The sequence below is a fragment of the Tursiops truncatus genome, chromosome 3 (genome assembly GCF_011762595.2).
Source record: "Tursiops truncatus isolate mTurTru1 chromosome 3, mTurTru1.mat.Y, whole genome shotgun sequence".
In the NCBI taxonomy this organism is placed as follows: Eukaryota; Metazoa; Chordata; class Mammalia; order Artiodactyla; family Delphinidae; genus Tursiops; species Tursiops truncatus.
The window spans coordinates 59,773,183-59,795,386 of NC_047036.1; the positions used below are offsets into that span (position 1 = coordinate 59,773,183).

The window sequence follows — 22,204 nt, forward strand, 5'->3', positions numbered from 1 at the left end:
AAGAAATCACTGTGTCCTATTATCCGCCATCCTAAATATCTCTCATTATTGTCTCTTACCTTTCCACCCTTCCTGCCACTGATTTGTTTCAGCCCTCCTTACTCACTGCCCTCTGCCCTTGCACTATTCTTCAGGAATAGCAAATGCTATATAGTTTCCAATACACTCTTTTCTCTCACACCCCTGGACATTTGCACATGATACTCCTCCCACTTGGAATGCCCTTCAAGTAGTTGACACACATGGCAAATGACATACTTTTCCATAAGCTCCAACTCAAATTCCACAGTCCATGAAGGCTTTTTTCTCACTCTCAGGTCAACTTGGGTGTTCTGTACAATATGTCTCTCCCATCTGATATAGATTTCCGTTAGAGTACTTTCTAATTTGTATGATAATTGCTCGGATGGTGTGATGTTTTATATTTGCACCTCCAGGGTCTAGTGCTAGGCCTGGCTCCCCATGGGTGCCAATGAAAGAATGCACAAACATTGATGAGTGGAGAAGAAGCCTCCCAAAAGTAATATGTCAAGTCAGAATGGCTATCATCAGAAAGAATACAAATAACAAATGTTGGTGAGGATTTGGAGAAAAGGGAACCCTCGTACACTGCTCGAAGGAATGTAAACTGGGGTAGCCGATGTAGAAAACAGTATGGAGTTATCTCAGAAAACTAAAAATAGGGCTTCCCTGGTGGCGCAGTGGTTGAGAGTCTGCCTGCCGATGCAGGGGACACGGTTTCGTGCCCCGGTCCAGGAAGATCCCACATGCCGCGGAGCAGCTGGGCCCGTGAGCCATGACTGCTGAACCTGCGTGTCCGGAGCCTGTGCTCCGCAACGGGAGAGGCCACAACAGTGAGAGGCCCACGTACCGCAAAAAAAAAAAAAACTAAAAATAGAACTACCATATGATCCAGCAATTCCACTCTTGGGTATATATCAAAAAAACCAAACACACTAATTTGAAAAGATACATACACCCCAGTGTTTATAGCAGCATTATTTACAATTGCCAAGGTATGGAAGAAACTTAAGTGTCCATCAACAAATGAATGGATAAAGAAGATGTGGTATGTATATATAATGGAATATTACTCAGCCATAAAAAAAGAATGAAATTTTGCCATTTGCAGCAACATGGATGGACTTGGAGGGCATTATGCTAAGTGAAATAAGTCAGAGAAAGACAAACACTGTATGATATCACTTATATGTGGAATCTAAAAAATACAAGCTAATGAATATAACAAAACAGAAACAGACTCACAGCTACAGAGAACAAACTAGTGGTTACCAGTGGGGAGAGTTAAAGGAGGAGGGGCAGTATAGGGGTAGGAGAAAGAAAGGGGTTATTATGGGATTATATGAAATCACTTGTGTGAAACTTTTGAAAACTGTAAAGCACTGTAGAATTTGATGGATCTTTCATTAAATACAAACAAAAAAAAAAGAAGAAGAAGAATACCCCTGTGATTTAAAAAAAGGAATTCTGGAATATCACAAAATAATGCCTACATGGATGATTTGGAGCTGACTCTGTTTGGAATCCCAGACATTAACTCAGACATTATTGTCATTAAATATGGACATCTTTGTTTACATAGCCATGAAGAGGCTACTGCCCACCTGGTGTAATTTGAAAGATACTGAGGGTCCCCAAATCACCTCTGTCAAAAGCCAGTCTTGGCAGCTGGAGTCTCATGATAGAAGTGCTCCTTTGGATGTTGGCAGACTCTCCAGAAAGATCTGTTCAGGAGTTATCCCTGGCAGGGTAACGTGTACACATTCCTGTGTCCTCTCTCAGGTGTATCAACAGCAGTTAGATGTTGACTGAAAGGGTCAGATGGGACAGGTCCACAAAGGAACCATGCTTTTTTTTCTCTCTCTCTCTATTTTCAGGTTTCCTTCTCTGTGTTGGAAGCATTGCTTCTCCTGACTCTTCGTTCTTTTCCTTAGCAAAAGGAGGCTAGTTTAAGTCATGGATACAGCTTCAGGCTGATCCTCCATCATTTCTTCCCCTTCTAACCTTGAAGAGTCCGTGTTGAGGCTTGTAATTGAAGCTCATTCACTGGACCTCACCTCATGGTCACCTGCGGGTACTTGCTGACCAGGCACTGTCAGGGGCTGTGGGAGAAGGAAGCAAGGGTCACAGGGATGCTCTAAGAATGGAAGTTTGATGGGAAAGCTTTAAGAACTATGTTTAGGGGCCAAATTCATCAAATAAGCAGATTCCAAAGAAAAGTGTGTTCAGTCATTTTAGTCTAAGCAAAGTAGTTCTTAATCTAGAAGCGAATCTATCTGGATGTTTAATCTGCTAATGTATGCCTTTTTTAAAAAATTTATTTTATTGAAGTACAGTTGATTTACAATCTTGTGTTAATTTCTGCGGTACAGCAAAGTGATTCAGTTATACATGCATATTCATTCTTTTTCATATTCTTTTCCATTACGGTTTATCACAGGATATTGAATATAGTTCCCTGTGTTTACAGTAGGAGCTTGTTGTTTATCCATTCTCTGTATAATAGTTTGCTTCTACTAATCCCCAAATCCCAATCCATCCCTCCCCAACCCCCTAATGTGTGCCTTTTTACTAGTGATTCAGAGAAGGGTATTTTGTTTTCATATTATTCCATTACTACTTACTCTTCCCCCTCTTCTTTATGGTATTCCCTCCCATTTTTCTTTTTTTTTCCCCATTCATCCTTAATTCAGTTCTTTTGAGTCTCTGTACTTACACCAGTGGTCTCATATATGTATGGATACCTGCTTGTGTATCAAATACCTGCTTCCTTTTTGTTGGAGTCAGCTTTCAGTCCTTTAAAAACAAATTGTAAGCCTAAACTCCGCCAACTTCAGAGAAGAGAACTCAACACTTTGCCCTCTGTTGCTCCTTACAGGTAAACAGAATCAAAACCCCAAGACAAATAGATGAGCTGATTGAAATCGAGAGTGACACAGGAACATGGTACAGGAGGTGTTTTGTTCGGATCCGCACAGAACTGTATGGAGTAAGTAACAAGCCCATCCTGACTTGCTGGCCAACTTGGTACTTGAGGTTAGTCAGAAACAGGATTGACTCAATCTGTCCCGTGAATGGGGTTCTTCCCCCTTCTGCCCAGGACACCCGATTCCTAGAGTAGGACCAGGTAATAGGATCCCCTTGGGATTAGCGGGGTTACCAAGACATTCCCTCTTTGGGGAGGGAAGGTATTAGGCAAGGAGTTCTGGCAGTGATGGGGTACACTGATGTCTTGAGTTACTTTGTCCATTGGAAGCTGATAAATAAAAATTCCAGAAACCAAAAATTTGGTTTCCTATAGCCTTTAGCTTTTACACTGTAAGTTCAAATGAATCCAGCCCAAAGAAAACTCAACATTTTTTATAATTTGTTGGAGGGGGTTGGGAAATGCGGTTGACTAGGTAACTGCCTAAGAAAATTAACTCTCTAATATTTCACAGATTTGGTTGACTTTTATGAGCTGTTTCACCTACCCAGTCAAGGACAATACCATAAAGCTTACGATTGTTTGGTTCACGCTGTCCTTTGGGTAAGTGATGCCTAAATTCTTGGTGAGTGAAATCTTTAAATTTCCACACTGTAACTCCCAACCACGCTGCTTTTCTTCTTATACTGTTTGATGCTGTTAACCTCTACGAAAGAATTTTTTTTTTTCATTTTCCATTTGCTGGCAATTACAGTTTTTATCACCCAGTCATTTAATTTATGTTGTCATAAAGAAGCGGGGGTGGCAAAACCAACAGTGTCTGGAAAGTTCGATAAGCCCGCGAATGGTTTGCCCCCATGATTTCTCCACCCTCCTCTCCTCACTGGCGCGGCCCCAGCCCACTGGCCTCTTTGCTCTTCCTCAAATGTGTCAGAACTTTCTTGAACATGTTCCATCTCGGGCCTTAGTCCTGCCCCCGGACATGGCCTGGCTCATCTCCTCTCCTCCTTTGAGTCTTTCCTGGTGTGTCACCTTCTCAATGATACCTCCCGAAGCACCTTTTTAAAAACTGCAGCCCCTCAGTACTCCCGGTCCCCTTTTCAGCTTTATTATTCCCCATCGTACCTTCTATCATCTTCTAATAGACAAAAAGCTTTTCCATTTTTTTTTTTTTTTTTTTGCGGTACGCGGGCCTCTCCCGTTGCGGAGCACAGGCTCCGGACTCGCAGGCCCAGCGGCCATGGCTCACGGGCCCAGCCGCTCCGCGGCAGGTGGGATCTTCCCGGACCGGGGCACGAACCCGTGTCCCCTGCATCGGCAGGCGGACTCTCAACCACTGCGCCACCAGGGAAGCCCTCCATTCTTTAAAGAATAAAGAAAGCTGTGTCTTCCTCCTCTGGAAGTTCTGTGAGAACAGGGATTTTAAACTGTTTTGCTCACGGATATATGGCCCTGGCACATAATAAGTGCTCAATAAATAAAACCACCATAAATGTATTCTAAGAAAACAGGAGGTAGGGAGAACATTTCAGAATTTTTGTTGCAAATGGTTGACATACTCACTTTAGAATATGTGTATACAACTCGATTTTTGCCTAATTTATTGTTCTTTAAAGGCAGGTAGATAATACCCTACACTTTCAGGTCAATAGGCTCTGGTAGAGCCCAATATTTATGCTGCAAGCTCCATGTCTTAACATCCCTAAATGAAAACCAGTGAGTGATCGCAGATGACCAGCCTTTCCCAGTGCTGTGTGTTGTAGTAAAGGGAGAGACCAGGAAGGTAGGGGTTGTTCTGCTGTGTGACTTGGGGACACTAACAAGTTTTAGTTCCTTATTTCTAAATTGACAGGGTTGACTTAGAACATGTAAAGTAACTCCCACTCAATTTCTAAAAAAAAATTGATCTATGAAGGAAGAGAGGGCTGAAAATTAACGAGTATTAAATGCCTACTATGGGGCTTCCCTCGTGGTGCAGTGGTTTAAGAATCCGCCTGCCAATGCAGGGGACACAGGTTCGAGCCCTGGTCCGGGAAGATCCCACATGCGGCGGAGCAACTAAGCCCGTGCACCACAACTACCGAACCTGTGCCCTAGAGCCCGTGAGCCACAACTACTGCGCCCACACACCACAACTACTGCGCCCGCGCGCCTAGAGCCCGTGATCCTCAACAAGAGAAGCCACCGCAATGAGAAGCCCTTGCACCGCAACGAAGAGTAGCCCCCGCTCGACTCAACTAGAGAAAGCCCGCACGCAGCAACGAAGACCCAACGCAGCCAAAAATAAATAAATTAAATAAATAAATTTATTTAAAAAAAAAAACAACTTCGTCTTTTGAGCACTCGCTATGTGCTAGGTACTTGGCATTCCATTTAATCCAAGCAACTACCCAGGAAGGTGGGTACTATCATCATTCCGATATTAGAGATGGGGGGATAACTGAGGCTTTTATAACTTGCCCAGGATCACACAGCTGGTGACTGGCAAGGCCAGGATTCAAACCTAGCATATCTACCTGCAAAAGTTATGCTCATGACCACTTCTTTCCCTGTGTAGCTCAATGTAACTAGGGATAAGCTAGAGCAGTGGTTCTCAAACTTGAGTGTGCATCAGAAGACTTACACGGAGGACTCCATCCCACAGTTTCTGATTCAGCAGGTCTGGATGAGGCCTGAGAGTCTGCATTTCTAACAAGGTCCCGGGTGATGTTGATGCTGCTGGCCCAGGGACCGTGCTTTGGGTGGGAACCACCAGTTTAGAGCAGCGTTGTCCAGTAAAAATATAATGTCAGCCACATGTGTCATTTTAAATGTTCTGGCAGCCACATTTAAAGAAAAAAAAAGGAAAAGGAAACAAATTTTAATAACATTTTATTTCACTCATTTTGTCCAAAATATTATCATTCTGACATTTAATCAATATGAAATGATTAGCAACTTAATTTTACGTTTTTTTTTCCCAAAAGTATTCAAATCTGGTGTTTCATACTCATGGCACATCTCATTCAGACTGGTCACATTTAACTGCTCAGTAGCCACATGTGGTCAGTGGCTGCTGTTATGAAGGTCACAGCTGTATGACTGAGCTGTAAGCTGTTAGAATAGCACACTAGAGGCAAGAGGCAGAAAGTGGGCAGTAACCTGGCTTTTCCAATGAATAACTTAAATGGCCTTTTTTCCAGCCTTGAACTTCTTTGAGCGTGGGCTCTGCCCCCAGGCTAACGGTACCATAGTAGTGTAGGAACCAAGAAAGATTGTCCATTAATAAAGAGGTCATTCTTTAAGGGCCCTCACAGTCTGGGGACCCCAGGAGTTTGTAGCTCCAGACTAGGAGATGGGGTCCTTCAGTGCAGCCTACGGGGATGAGAAAAACATTAGGGCCAGGATGCCATGTGCTGGTGTACGATGGGGTTCTTATGCGCATCTCTTCCCAAAGGAAGGGTTCAGGAATTACAGACCTGCGGTTCTCCAGGGAAACCCAGGCCATCCCTCTAGCGTGATTTTTGCAGACTTGTGATGAGGAGGGTCCAGTGAGATTACTGTTTGACGGTTCATAATGCTACAGGAGGCGGGTCCTACTCAGCAGTGCTTCTCCAGAAACCACTACCTCTCTGAAAACGACAGGGAGATGGTCATGGCCGCTAGGGTTGTCGGCACCTTTACAAACTCACATTTCTTTGTCTTTGCAGGTACTACGGTTTATCCATTTGGTTCCCTGATGTTATTAAACATCTGCAGTCGAGTGTGTTGAAAGATGTAGATGATCCGACAGGAAAATTTTCAAATTTAACTACTAACTTTACAACGACAAATAAGATTGTTTCTGGACTGGAATGGGACAACGGCAGGTCCGGAAACTTTTAAATCATTTCACTTCCTACCTGGTCTCAAAAATGTATTTCTTATTAGCCTTCACGGCACTAAAATATGAATAGTTTTTTTAGTTTGTACATGTAGTCATTTTCAGACTGAATTTAAATACTTCCAAATGGCCTTTAAAGAAAAGGTCCACATATATCAGTTATAACTACTTCTGAAACTGGGCTGCTTCATATTGATAAAGAAATGGAATTGACTGGTGTGAAAAGAAAATTCAGAGAGGTCTTGGAAAGCAAGCAAAATAAGTTATGGAAGAGAAGAGTGAAGATTATGAGAAAATAAGATAGGTTATAGCATTATTTAACTCAGAGAGGAAATCTGCCCTGTTATCTCATGCCTGTTTTTATCTTTGGAAAAGGGGACCACTTTTCAGATTTCCTTCCGTCTCCACTATGCTGAATCAAGAATTGGGGTTAAGTTGTATCAGGAAAAGTTTCAATTAGAGAATAGGAATGATTCCCCAAAGTTAAGAGCTTTGAAAATATGGAATAAGTTAGCAAAGGACATTTTTGAGTATGGAGTCTGAAACGCCTCTTGATGAGGAGAGAGAAGTGACTCCAAAGGTGGTTGTGGTTTATTTTTTCAGAGAGGGAAAGGGGTAGACAGGGTCCTCATTTCTACCCATTATTTGTTATGTGAGCAAATAATTGCTGGCATGAGTTCCTGTTGGTTTATATCATTCTTAGGAAATTCTCCCAGTTTCAAAATTAAAGTGAAACTCTAAAAAAATAAATGATCGAAGTTTCCCTGGGCAAAAACTAGTTTGGAAAGATGAAAAATAATTCTGTGGGATACTTATGATTTGTGTAATGAAAAGGAGAGTGACCAACCAGGAGGTAGTTGTTTGGATGAGCAATTCAGTGAGGGGCCTAATCCACATAGGATGACCTTCACTCTCCCACATAAAATACTGACTCGAATTGATACTTGCTTCTCTGCAGAAACTTTAGAGTCAAGTGCTCTATAATTCTAGCATGAAAATTGACTTAATTACTTAAAAGTTATTGTTACTCCATTAGAAATTTCTAATATGTTTGTGCCTCTGACAGTCTTTTTTTTTTTTTTTTTTTTTTTTTTTTTTTTTGTGGTACATGGGCCTCTCACCGTTGTGGCCTCTCCCGTTGCGGAGCACAGGCTCCGGACGCGCAGGCTCAGCGGCCATGGCTCACGGGCCCAGCCGCTCCACGGCATGTGGGATCTTCCCAGACCGGGGCACGAACCCGCGTCCCCTGCATCGGCAGGCGGACTCTCAACCACTGCGCCACCAGGGAAGCCCCCTGACAGTCATATTTTTAATTAAAAGTTCTAAGCTGGATATTCAGTCATCACGGAGAAATTTTTTACTTTGGCGATGTAATGATTAATAATTTTAATAGTATTAAAATCCCTCTAAAACATATACATTTATTTTAGAAAGCGATAGAAATTTTTTTTTTTTTTTTGTCTTTCAGGGAAATTTGAAATACCACTAGCTAACTCATTTTTTAAAAATAGTTTTCCTAGTCAACATTCTAAAATGGCGATTCTTTACATACTGATAAGGAATGACCTCCGAAGTAGACTCCGAGGAGAACGAGGCAAGGTGTAGAATAGTGTCCTGTTTGCTAGCGCCCTGTATACAGAATGCTTCTGGAAGAGCATACGGGAAACTGACAACAGTGGTTATCCCTGGGAAAAAGAACTAGGTGGCTTGAGGATGGGAGACAAAAGACTTACTTTTTCCTTTTTCAACATTTTGAATTTTGCACCGTGTGTACCCTGTGCATATAGTATCCATTAAAAACAATTGTTTCCCCTTTCTAAATTCAGTTTCACTTCAGAAAAGTAGTGATCTTCTTCAAATGTGCCATTATTTACGCTCCTTTAGTGGATAGATTTATGGCTTAGATGGTTTTACTCTGGACTCCTAGAGTAAGGGTTGAAATAAGATTGTTTTTTGAGGAGGTTGGTCTCATAGGCGCTTAGTGCATTTTGAGTGGACAAATGCAGTCCGACGTTAGGGTGAGGATGATTTTCAGAGTACCCGATAGTGAATTGCTTTTAAGTCAGCTCACTTGCTTGGGAGGATCAGTCCCTTTCTGCTCTCATAAGAGTGGTATTTGGTGTAATAACTTCTTCCCCAGGTGAATAAGCATTTTCCTCTCGGTGACTGGCTAAGTATACATTCATAGTCTCTTAATAAATTGCCGAGACACACTGAGAATATGTATCCATGTCTCCCAAGGGTCCTTATCAACACTGAATATCTGAGCCATAGACTCTTCTGAGATGTTAGGATCATTGTGACTATTATCATCTCCCCCTTCCCCTTTACATCACCCAAAAATGGACCTGAGCAAGTTTCATCATTCTACGCATTTCCAAAAATAAGCAGGGCTATGGTCGTTCTACTTGGTACCTCTTAGCGATGAGAAAAAAAATATTCTTGGAAATGACTGTAAGCTGTGAGTTTCTTGACCCCCAAGACAATCATTCCTCACATAAATGATTCTCCCATCCTCTCTTCAAGATAATTGGAAGTCCCTACACTAGAATTAAGAAGTTTTGGGTTTTCAGCTTGGGAAATAGACTTTCATTAAAAGTGAGCATGGAAGCACATCCTCAAGTTAGAGCTATTAACCCCAAATAGAGAATTTTCAAATAAAGGCATGTGTGAAGGAACAAGAGGATAGGATTGAAAAATAAAGAATCAATAGCCACAGGTAATCTCCAAACTCAATACCTTCAGCTGTGTACCCTACAAAAACTTTTACCAACATTGCCAAAAGCTAAATGCAGTTATTTTGAATGCCATCTCTTCTTCCGGTAGAAAATAATATTGGTGAGCAATGAGATAGCCAAAGGACAGGCCGCATAAGGAAAAAGGGGGAAAGCTAGGAGCTTAGAAAATCCAGAAGCCAATGTCCTTTATAATTAAGAGAGTCCCTAGTGGGACCTCACATCTCTAAAACTGTTTGACCTAGCTTTCAACTCTGATAGACACAATCATCAATGTGAATCTTTTTGTGTGTTGGGCAGATTCGAAGGGATCAGGCTCAAATCCATAATTTTCAAAGATTCGGTTTTTAAGTCCTGCACCTTTGAGGATGTAACTTCAGTCAACACCTACTTCAAGAACTGCATGTTTATTAATACTGTTTTTAACAACACAGGTAGGTGTGCCACTTAACCCTGCCTGGCGCCTCTTCACAGGCCCTAGTTCTTGGCAGAAACGTGATACTCATTTGGTGATAGGCGTGGGCATAGGCTTAAGGGGGAAGTGGAGGTTGAAGTACAAATGAACGGACTCCCTCCATCAGGTTGGATCAAAGCTGAGCTTGTATTGACTGTCTTTGTCACACTTAATGCAGATGGAGCTTGCCGAGTTCAAAGCTGGAAATACAAAATCCTCTGGTGAATAATTTTTAAAGCAAAGAATTAACCTGTGGTTCGTTTGTTTTGATCATCCTGATTTCAAAATCTGGTGTTAGCTTAAGTGAGCATGCCTGAACTACGAATCTACAGAGATGGATGAAACATGCTCAATCAGATACAGTCTTTTAGTCCAGTCCATTTAATGGAGCCTGGAAAACTCCCCAGGGAAAAAGAGGAAGGGCAGCAAACATTGAGTGAACACCTACTGTGTGCTGGTTCCTACCTCAGGTTATTAGACACTCATTATCTTGTTTAATTTTCACGATAGCTGAGGCTTAGAACAATGCAGTAATTTGGCCACAATTGTAGAACTAGTAACAGCTGCCATTTGAGCCCAGGCTCATCTGACTGCAAAGCCCAGGCCTTGCCACCGACACACATTGGTCCCTCTGTCCCATGAGTTCAGAATAACAGCCCGACACTGGCAGGAGGATCAGCTCCACCCTGTTGCCAGTCCTGCCTTCTTGGTGATCAGACAGGAGCCAGCTCTGCCTAGCTCCAAGTGAGAGTGGAGTCAGGGGTCTCGGGCTTTGTTTAAACCGTGCTCTCGCTGTCTTCCAACCCATTCATCCTCAGAAGACCAGCTTTTTAGGCTCATCTTGTTCAGCGAGGACAGCAACCGTTTTGATTCTCACTGCCTTTTAGCAGAGCCCAGCATCATCTGCAGCCCCTTTTGGCTAGATCCAAGTTCAAGAAAAAAAAAAAATCAGCAGCGAATGCTGGTGACCTTCCAACGAGGCTGACTCGGGTTCCTCGGTGGGTTCCTCCACTTGAGCCTTCTCTTATAAATTCCGCCTTAAGGACCCAAGGAAGGTCCTGTTCCTTCTCGCTGCCTCAGAGCCCTATACAATGGCGGTAGTAAGGCCGATTCATACACATTTTGAAACAAATTATTTTTATAATTGTAGTATGGAAGCCTTAGTACTCTAATGATAGTCCTTATGTAACATGATAATTAGAAGGAAGTAACATCATAAAGGAGTAAGCAATCATGTAATTAGCAATGACCAACCATAAGAAATCAGAGGATAACTGGACTCTTTAGTTTATTCCTTTATTCAACAGAAGTATTCCTACCTTCAGCTGCTTCGTAATGCGGGGTCCTAGACTAGATCCTGTGCTTTGGCCAGGCCCTGGAGCCCTCAAGGAGCCTACAATACCATGATTTTGTTCTGAATTCTCGGCAGGCTTTCGGTGCGCGACTCTGACGCACCAGTATAAGTTGTCGTTCTTTGTGTCCACAGATTTTGAACCATATAAATTCATTAACTGCGAATTTCAAAACTGCACCTTTTTGCACAACAAGACAGGATGCTACGTTACCTTTGAAGATGACTATGGTGCCTACTGGATTTATTTTGTCAACTTCCTGGGGACATTGGCAGTGTTGCCAGGGAACATCGTGTCTGCTCTCCTAATGGACAGAATCGGGCGCTTAACGATGCTAGGTATGTGCTTGGTTTCATGTAAAATACAAGAGCTGCCCTTGCAGTCTAGAGGGAGCCTGTCTCCTGCTATACTCCCTACTCCCCTAGGATTTGCATCCCACAGAGATGAGGAGAAATCCCTTAAGACCTTTCATTAGGACTAAATTTTAGTAAAATATGTCTAATTACATCTCATTTGAACAGCTTCTGTGAGTTAACAGACTGAAAAACTAATTATGTGTGACTAATGTCTCTTTTTCTACTTACATAGCTGAGTGATTGATGATGTGTATTTCATGCTCGCTGTGTTCAGAAGGTAGTTAGAGACGCAAACCTTATATACAAGTAAGCACGCTTGTACCTGAGCTTTATGAACCCAGGCTGTGGCTTCCTCTTGGGATTCAGTTTTGCTGTGAGATCTCAAAGACCCCGAGGGTCTTTGCTCTACTAAGATGACAGGAAACGTCCCAGCCGTGTCTGCTTCGTTGGCAGGTGGCTCTATGGTGCTTTCGGGGATCAGCTGTTTCTTCCTTTGGTTTGGCACCAGCGAATCCATGATGATAGGCATGCTGTGTCTGTACAATGGGTTGACCATCTCGGCCTGGAACTCTCTTGATGTGGTCACTGTGGAGCTGTACCCTACAGATCGGAGGTATGTGGAAATGGGCCTCCAGCAAGAGGTTCTCTGAGCCCCACAGGACCACTGAAAAGTCAGAGCAAACAAGCCAAACTGTCATTTGCCCCAAAAAGCAAAAATCCAAAAGAAAAAATTCTGGCTTATGAAGTTGTAGGCTCTACTCATATCTTTCATTCATTCTTTATTTTTTAATGAGGCAAAACATTATTTCTTCCTCATTGACTATTACACGTAGTATCATAAAAACGTTATTACTTTGAAAGCAGTTTGTAGATTAGTTTCTCAATTTGAAAACATTCCTGGGGATACATGATGATTGCTGAGAAGGGACAATCATAAGGTAAATGCTAAATAATTACAGTGGAAATTGTTCCCAATTTTTATAGCTAGACTATATTTACAGCTAGATATTTTTATAGCAATGTATACATGTATTATGTAGTTAAATATATAGTCAATATTAGTATTAAATATATATACTCAATGTTATAATTATATTTAACTATCATGTGGTATGGGAAAATCAGGTTTGCCTAGGAACTATGAAGGCTTTTTAGTATACGTGTGGATATTTAATTTGTTAGACAAGGTAAGGCACTGAAGTTCTTTTTTTACCTGACTTTTTTTGAGGTATAGTTGAAGTACAATATTATATATGTTTCAAATGTACAACATAATGATTTACAATTTTTAAAGGTTATGCTCCATTTATAGTTATCATAAGATATTGGCTATATTCCATGTGTTATACGATATGTCCTTGTAGCTTATTTATTTTATACATCTACTCATCTCTTTTAAAAAGAAAATGTAGGGGACTATAGTTGCTAGCTGGAGTTACTAGGGCAATGAAACCAGTGAAGGAATTTAATTGTGTCCATGACTTAGCTTGCTGGCTAACAGTATGAGGAAGCAGTAATGAAACAGGGAGGGATAGGCTGTAAGAGCCTCTCCAGGGGCTTCCCTGGTGGCGCAGTGGCTAAGAATCAGCCTGCCAATGCAGGGGACATGAGTTCGAGCCCTGGTCCGGGAAGATCCCACGTGCTGTGGAACAGCTAAGCCCGTGCGCCATAGCTATTGAGCCTGCGCTCTAGAGCCCGCGAGCCACAACTACTGAGCCTGTGTGCCACAACTACTGAAGCCCACGCGCCTAGAGCCCGTGCTCTGCAACAAGAGTAGCCGCCGCAATAAGAAGCCCGTGCAATGCAACGAAGAGTAGCCCCCGCTCACCACAACTAGAGAAAGCCCAAGCGCAGCAACAAAAACCCAACACAGCCAAAAATAAATAAAATAAATAAATTTAAAATAAAATAAAATAATGTATGCAAAACAATAAATGTTTTAAATAATAATAATAATAATGCTTAAAAAAAAAAAAAAGGAGCCTCTCTGGGCCCCTTATCAGTCCTGAGAGGGTTCTTACCTTACATTTGCAAGTATCTACGTGAGCTCTGCATTAAGGCACCACAAAGAGGTCTCTGGAGCATATCTCTTGACCTTCCTGGTCTGTTGAAGGAAAGCCCAACACATTTCCAGTGAGCAAAAAAAGAGCTATTGGAAGAAAATTATGCATCTGTTCCCAAAATGGAGACACAGAGACTTTGCACCTCATATCATAAAAAGGGCTAGAAGGTAGGGCTTTGGGGTGGAGCTTCTGCAGCTGACTCATGAAAAGAATAGAAGCCTGTTTTGCCATTTGACATGAGTGAAGACAAATGGCCTTTGCCTTCTCTCATTTCGCATATACTCCGTCACCATGGAGGCCCTCTTTGCTAGAGGATGGAGTCAGCATTCTCTGGACTTAGAGATGGAGGAGGGTTTTTTCTACGACAATGCAGAGACATTTGGGATATCAATTTTCAACTGATCCTGAGTCCTCCTTTTGTTTATTGGCCCCATGGGTACATTCTCTGCATACCCAGACTCTCTAACTTATATTTCTTCTCCATGAACATCTATTACTGAGCTTACAGGAACCCTGTAGGTACTCCAGTATCCATCTCCCTGCTGAGTATCTGGAACTCTTACGGATGTCTGCTTATCAGATATTCTAATTAGTAACCTGACTTACGCTCTGAAAGGAACATACAACCCACAACTGGCATCTCCTCCCTTCTTTCAACAAATGTTAGTTCTCTTCTGTGGGCAAGCTCCTGGGATGGGTGTCGCGGGACTAGGATGCTGCCAAAACAAGATTAAGACTCTGCAGCTTGCCTGCCTTCTCATCCTGCAAACTGGGCCCAGGTGTGGACTAAACTAGACGTTTAAAAAAGCCCCTCACTGTTAGAGCAAGGCTATGTCACAGCCTGTAACCTTTTTATTTTACATTGTAAAAGCTTGATACTATTTGAGATGAATCAGCTGCTTATCCCTCTGCCGCAGGAATGGAAGAATGAGTATTCTCCTGTGGCAAAAACCTGGCTTAAAAACAAAACGCCACAAATCAGGTGGGTCTGTCCATGAGAAACATGGACCTGCTGTGTTTCTGTCGTCGGAAAGGTTAAACATCAAGCAAGATTAAAACAGAAATTGCCCTGTGTATTAGCTCAGATCCTCTGAGAAGCAGAGGACAAGATGGGATTAAACATGCACGGATTTTTGTTAGAGGAAATGTGGGTTATGAGAGAAAATGGGGAGGGAGGTACAGTCTGGCTGCAGTGCAAGCCTGAGCCCCATGGAGGAGGAAGGAAGGAAGGCCAGCTGGGTAGAAGTGTCCCAGACCACCAGCAAGCAGTCTCAGGAAGGCTTGGCATGGCTGTGACAAAGTCAGCTTCAGAGGAGTCCCACCTGTCGCAGGCACCAGCCTGCCGTAGTATTCCTCTTACGTTCAGTTTGCTGCTGCTGGAGCAGCAAAGCATGGGGATGTGTTTCAGAGCATGGCAGCTGGGCCAGGACTCAGAATTGGCAAGGTGCATCCTCACTTTAGCCACGCTGTTGCTAGCAGATGTTCTCCAGCACTCAAGCTGATGTTACCAGATAACGTACAGGAAGTCACTTCCTTAAGTGATGGAGAGAGAACTGCCAGAGCGGCATCACTAGGGCCATGGTCATGTAGCTAGCACCACCTACTCTGTTTCGGGCTAAAGCCTTCTGTGTCATCTCTGCTGCTTTCCTCTGGGTCACATAGGAGGGCTCCCCTGATCTCTGGCTCAGCTGTTAGAAGAAAACCCCAACTGTTTTTGTGTGTAGGTACCCTATGGCCTCTTCTCCCCGTGGAAGCAGAATAGAATACATCCTGACAAGAATGTTGGTTATAGGGTGTGATTTTTTCATACTAGAACTTTAGCCCTGCCAACTCCTTGCCCAGTTTCTAGAATCTATCCTTAATGGTCACTTACTAGGACACTCTGATTCCAGGCCCCAAACTAAAAAAGTAGCCTCTTGAGCTATTCAACAGCCAACTCCTATCAAAATCCCAGTGAAAATGATTATATTGGGGGGACATAACTTACCATATAATCTAAATGCTATGAAAGTTATAACACTTGAAAGCCACATTTGTCAACCACAGTGCGGACTTGACCTTTAATGTTATACTCTTGGCTTGCATTTACTGTGAAAGCACGAGTGAGGACAGGACGTTTCCCATCAGAGTGCACCTTTCCTCTCTGTAGAGCCCACCACCTGATCTGCAGCGAGTTCCAGGACCTGCTCTGGGGAGCTGCTTTGTCTCTTCACTTCATATGATAAAAATTAGTAGTTCCTCACATTTGCTTCCCTGCTGTGAGGTCAAGAGGCAGAGTGCCTATGTCGGTGTTACATCTCCATGGTCCAGGTATTTGCTTTGCTTCTCCTCATCCTGGTTTGCACTCTTGCATTCCTATTTTATTAATTTTGTCTTTTTTTTTGTGGTACACGGGCCTCTCACTGTCGTGGCCTCTCCCGTTGTGGAGCACAGGCTCCGGACGCGCAGGCTCAGCGGCCATGGCTCACAGGCCCAGCCGCTCCGTGGCATGTGGGATCTTCCCGGACTGGGGCACGAACCCGTGTCCCCTGCATCGGCAGGTGGACTCTCAACCACTGCGCCACCAGGGAAGCCCTAATTTTGTCTTTTATAAGCTACCCTAAATCGTTTCATAAAGAGGCAGGAAAATTTGAAATTAAAATTGTATGTACTTATTGAGCAGCACTTTTCTGTGCCTGAAAAATGAAGCAGGACAGCCACTGCTAACACTTTTTGTAAGGAAAAGCTCGGGTTTTTTTTCCTCCACGCTCAATTCTTGACTTTTGGCCACCAAATATGGAGGGTTTTTTTCCCCATACCAAGCAATTCTCTAATTCCCAGTAGATACCAGCTGGATGTTCTAAAATTTCACTCAGTTCTGACACGATCTACCTGGAAACAGCATCAGATCCCACAGGTTAAGGACTCACTTCCCACAAGAGTGCCCCCCTTCAGACACCAAACACAAGTCAGGTTATCACCTGTACATCTGACCAACCGGCTGTACATTGGAGTTCTCTCTACCCCCTCCTTGGGTTTGATCACTTGCCAGAATGGCTCACAGAACTCAGGGAAACATTTCCTTGTGTTTACCGATTTATTATAAGAGGTTACAACTCAGGAACAGCCAGACAGAAGAGATGCATACATAGGGCAAGGTAACGGAAGAAGGAGCACAGAGCTTTGTGCCCCATCCACGTATGCCACCCTCCTGGTACTTCCGTGCAGTCACCAACCTGGAAGTTCATCAAATCTTGTTGTTCGAAAGTTTTTATAGAACTTAATCTCCAGCCCTGTTCCCCCCATTCCCAGTGCCAACCTCTAATCGCTTGCTCTTTCTGGTAATGATGCCGAAACTCGGCCTCTGTGCACCAGTGCCAAGTTGAATCTCAGAGACAGAGTTTTGGGTGAAGTAGCAAAGAATAGCTTTATTGCTTTGCCAGGCAAAGGGAGACACAGTGGGCTCGTGCCCTCAAAACTGTGTGTCCCAACCCAGGAGGATCTGGTGAGTTCCATAGCAATGGTTCAAGGGTGGGGTTGCTGATAAAGATCAGGGTGCGCAAAGGCCTGCGTTCCTTTGATCTGGCCTAAGGTGGTCTCCTGATGAGATTCTGGGGTTATCTCAGATTAACTGGGGTTATGAGATTTAAGGTTATCAAACTGTGACCTCCTCTCTGGAATGAAGAATGCTTCATCAAATAGTTTCACATCTTCCATTTGTTGGGGGTTTTAGTTCTGCAGAAGGGCTCAAAGATATTGTTATGTGTCTCCCTTGAGGTGGAACCAGGACCCTGCCCCCAGGCTTCACTCTTGTTTCCTGGCTGCTCCTCCCTAGTCTCAGCATCCCCTCCCTTCCCTGACTAGCAACTGTTTGAATCTGCCCTTTGGGACTTAGGGAGGCCTCATGGTGGCTGGAGGCTGTTCCCTACAAACAAAGAAAGGCTTCCATCCCAGAAGCCCCACAGGGTCCTGTTTGGTTTCATTTACAGATCACCACAACAGATATAATAGTAATGGAAACATTTGAAATATTGTGAGAATTACCAAAATGTGACAGAGAGACAGGGAGTGAGCAAATACTGTTGGGAAAATGATGCTGATAGACGTGCTAGACCCAGGGTTGCCACAAATGGTCAATTTGTAAAAAACACAATATCTTCCAAGTATAATAAAACGAAGTGCAATGAAATGAGGTATGCCTGCACATAGGGTGAGGTCCAGAAGACTCCCAAGTACAGGAGCCTGTGTCATCCTGGAGTTGGGGTGTACACCACCCTGCTGGCATGTGGATGCGTTCACCAATCGGGAAGCTCTCCAGATTTATGGAGGTTTCATTATGTAGACGTGATTGATTAAATCATTGGCCGCTGCTGATTGAACTCAGTCTCCAGCCTCTCTCCCCTCCCTGAGGTGAGGGTGGGATAGGCTGAAAGTTCCAACCCTCTAATCACATGGTTAGTTTTTCTGGAGACCAGCCCCCATCTAGAAACCATCTAGGAGCCCCTCAAGTTCAAGAAGTTGAATGAATCCCAAACATGATAAGCCAAAGAAATCCACACCAAGACAAAGAAAAAAATCTTGAAAGCCACCAGAGGCAACACTTCACCTATAGGGAAAAAACCAGAGGCAACACTTCACCTATAGGAAAAAAAAAAAAAGTTAGATTGCTAGATTCCCCCCGCTCTAAAAATGTTGCACCTGTTTTTAGAATTGCAATGGTGATATGTAATTTTCTTTTATTATGCAGAAAAGCCAAGATTTTAAAGACTGATAAAAACTCAGTGTTAACTGGAGTGGGTGAGGATGAAATTACTGCTCAGAGACTGTTGTGGGAATTCTAAAAACAGGTGCAGCATTTTTAGAGGGGGGAATATAGCAATCTGTTTTTTTCTATAGGTGAAGTGTTCCTTCTGGCTGCTCTCAAGACTTTTTTCTTTGTCTTGGTGTGGATTTCTTTGGGTTATCACATTTGGGATTCACTCAGCTTCTCGAATCTGTAGGTTTGTATCTCTTGCCAAATTTGTGAGCCATTATTTCAAATTTCAACCTATTTATTTGAATACTTTCTCTTTTCCTGCTTGGACTCCAGGGATATAAGTATTAGGTCTTTTGTTAGAGTCCCACAGGTCCCTGATGCTCTGTTAACTTTTTTTTTTTAGTCTATGTTCTCTTTGTTTTTCAGATTGGATGGTGTCTATTGTTCTGTCTTCAATTTACTGATTCTTTTCACTCTCTGCTTCATTCTGCCGTTGAGCCCAATCACTAAGCTTTTTATTTTGGCTATTGGATTTTTCAGTTCTAAAATTTCTATTTGGTTCTTCTTTGTCTTTTATTTCTTTGCTGAGGCTTTCTATTTTTTCATGATGTGTTCTGTATTTCTGTGTGTTCAAGAGTTTCAAGTGTGTTCATAATTGCTCATTGAAACATTATTATAATGACAGCTTTAAAAGCTTTATCAGATAATGTTAACATCTCTGTCATGTCAATGTTGGCATCTCAATTGTTTTTTTCTCATTCTGTTTGAGCTCTTCCTGGTTATTTGGATGATAAGTGATATTCACTTGAAAGCAGTCATTTTCATATTATGTTCTGAGACTTCTGATCTTATTTAAGCCTTTGGTTTTGGTTGGCATTCTCAGACATCTCTCTGGGAGGGGAAGGGGTGCACTACCCCATTATTGCCAGGTGGAGATAGATGTCCAGGTTACCATTCAGCCTCCATTGACAGCCAAGAAAGGGTGTCCTCATTCCTGCTGCACAGCGGTGGGAGTCCAGGCTCCCCTCAAGATAACCAATACCATGGAGGGACAAACTCGTTACCGGCCAGCATGGATGAAAATCCCAGCTTCCTACTTAGCCTTCCCTGACACCACCCCAATGGTGATGTTGAGGCCCCTCATTACAGGTTCACGGGGATGGAAGTCTAGGTTCTCCACTCGGCCTTTGCTGGTGTCGCTGGCAGTTGGGTTGCACTTTTTTCCAGTATTTGGTTGGAGAAGCGAGGTTGTTGTCTAAACGTTTTCTGTCTTGCTAGGCTGCCTCTATCCTGGTCCTTTGGGTAGAGAGAGCGGGCTCTGGTTTGGGTGTTATTGAAATCTGTACCTGTTGGTATTTCCTTTTGCCAGCTTCGTCAGTTCCAAGTCTCAGATGTATGAGGCAAAAAGAAAATTCAGGAAGCCACCATTCCCCAGGTCCCCAGCTGCTCTGCCTTTTTTTTTATCTTCCAGAGTCTTCTTAGGTTTGTTTTATAACGTCCAGGACTTTTAGCTGTATTTAGTAGGAAGAATAAGAAAAGTATGTCTACTCCATCTCAATATGACTTTTAATATTGTCCATTTATTTACACAACAACTTTTTTTGGAGTGCCTGTGATACAACCATGAATAAGCCATTTGTAGTCATTACTTTGTGGTCATTACTTTCATGGAGCTTAAGGACAAGTGAACATCAGGCAGAACATAGTGTGGTCAGGGTTATTGTGGGGAAAGGACATGGTGTTCTGAAAGCAGAAGAAAGGGTTCCTTAGAAGGAGTGATATCTGAGCTGAGACGTGAAGGAACATATATACACCCATTCTGTTTTTCACTTTCAATGCAGCATTCTGTAAATTACATGAGATATTTAACACTTTATTATGAAATAGGCTTTGCGTTAGATGATTTTGTTCAACCGCAGGCTAATGTATGTGTTCTGAGCACATTTAAGGGACGCTAGGCTAAGCTATGATGTTCGGTAGGGTTATTAAATGCATTTCTGACTTATGATACATTCAACTTATGATGGGTTTGGAGGGATACAACTCATAGTAAGTCAAGGAAGATCTCTAGAGGCAGCACATGCTCTGGTTCATTTTGGTTCTGAGTTCCAGCCTGCGTGTCCTTCTGCATCCAGGCAGTGACTTCCTGCTGGGAGCTCCCCGGCTCACACTTCCTATCTCCATATGGCCCAGAGCCATTCTTACCCCTCCTCCATGGAGCTCAGGGCAAGGAGCTCCCACCTTGTAAGTGATGAAACCGAGGCTGTCCCCACTGGCCACCAACTCTGCACAGAATCCCTCAGCCCAGCACGCCTGTCTCACGGGGATTCTTCTAGCAACCTGCTCCTGGCTTTCTCTGGCCACTGGCCTCCTTCTTCCTCCCCTCCACTTACACATGCCCAGTTTCAGATATGACCTCAGAAAAGATGAGAAAATAAACCCCTGATGGTTCCCACCTGCTGTTCCCTGCTCATCCTGGACAGCTGCTGCTGTCACCCAGTGCTCTGGGTTGATCCTCTTCCTTGATGAGCTAAAATTAAAACATCTGCCCAGAATTAACCACCCTAATCTCCTCCCCTTAGGGCTGTGTTTGTTTAGACAGAGAAGTTCCCCATTCCTTCCAGGAGCTCAGACCTGAAGTTCTTTAATCCTGGATCTCTTACCGGCCAGCTGTGTGACCTCAGGAAGACCACTCAGCGTAACTGTGCCTCAGTCGTTTGAGATATAAAATGAGATTCTACGTCTGTGCCCATGAAGATAAAGACCTCACTTATTGTTTAAAGATTTGGAGATGAAGGAATCTTTGATTCAGTCATCTTTTCTAACCAACCTACACTCCATTTCCCTTTGCCCGGCTTTCTTTTCTTTAGAGCCCGTATCATTATATATGTTTATATTTTATGTGACCTGAGTCACTTTGGCCATTCAGCAAATGTCAGATCATTTTTATCTCTGGAAGTTAGAAGTGGAAAGTGGGGGGGGGGGGGCAGTATATGGCCCTTCACACACCACCTCACCCCCAGGGGATGTATTAAATGGCAGCAAATCCTACCAAATGTGCAAATGGTCACAAAAACAGTCCTACAGCCCATTCTTGACTCCAGGGAAGTCCATCTCTCTGCCCTTGCCTGAAAGGGCCATGGACATGACATGCTGACAGCAGGACCACCAGACTTGGGGCTGGTCAGGCAGCAGAGTATGCCTGTAAGTGTCAGAGTCCAGGACCAGTGGGCTCTAGAGTCTGGAATCTGGACCAAGGGTACCATTTCACCAGGTTGCGGGGCTTGGAGGATGCTTGTCCATCCATCGTGCTAAGGGCAGAACATTCTAGTCAACTGCATATCAAGCACTCGTATCACCAATGAAAACTGATCTCCATGTTCATTAACAAACTTTCTCATGTAGATTTCTAAAATGATAGTTAAAGCCCTAAGTAATCACCTCTGGCCTGTTAATTCCTGATTAACATGTTTTAAATTCTATGGGTATAGAGACAACTTATCTTTATACTGATGTACTTTTAAAGCAAATTACCTCCCAGACCATATGATGATAGGACGTTAGGGTATACATTTGTCTACTGTCTGTCACCCACTAGAATGTGAGCTCCAAAGATAGAAAGATGGAAAAAAAGATGCTTTTTACAATCCAGCTGGTTATGGGTGATAGTCCTCCTCCCTGTGTGGGGTCTGGCTCCCTA

General features: G+C 43.2%; 1 protein-coding gene across 1 annotated transcript in view; it reads left to right on the top strand.

Moving 5' to 3' along the window:
• SV2C (synaptic vesicle glycoprotein 2C) overlaps positions 1 to 22,204 on the top strand; it is a 242,809-nt gene that overhangs the window by 210,114 nt on the left and 10,491 nt on the right. The window contains exons 7-12 of the mRNA XM_019929228.3: positions 2,900 to 3,010; positions 3,462 to 3,550; positions 6,637 to 6,795; positions 9,845 to 9,978; positions 11,485 to 11,688; positions 12,160 to 12,319. Of these exons, the coding sequence (XP_019784787.2) occupies positions 2,900 to 3,010; positions 3,462 to 3,550; positions 6,637 to 6,795; positions 9,845 to 9,978; positions 11,485 to 11,688; positions 12,160 to 12,319 (857 nt within the window). The remainder of the gene's footprint in view (positions 1 to 2,899; positions 3,011 to 3,461; positions 3,551 to 6,636; positions 6,796 to 9,844; positions 9,979 to 11,484; positions 11,689 to 12,159; positions 12,320 to 22,204) is intronic.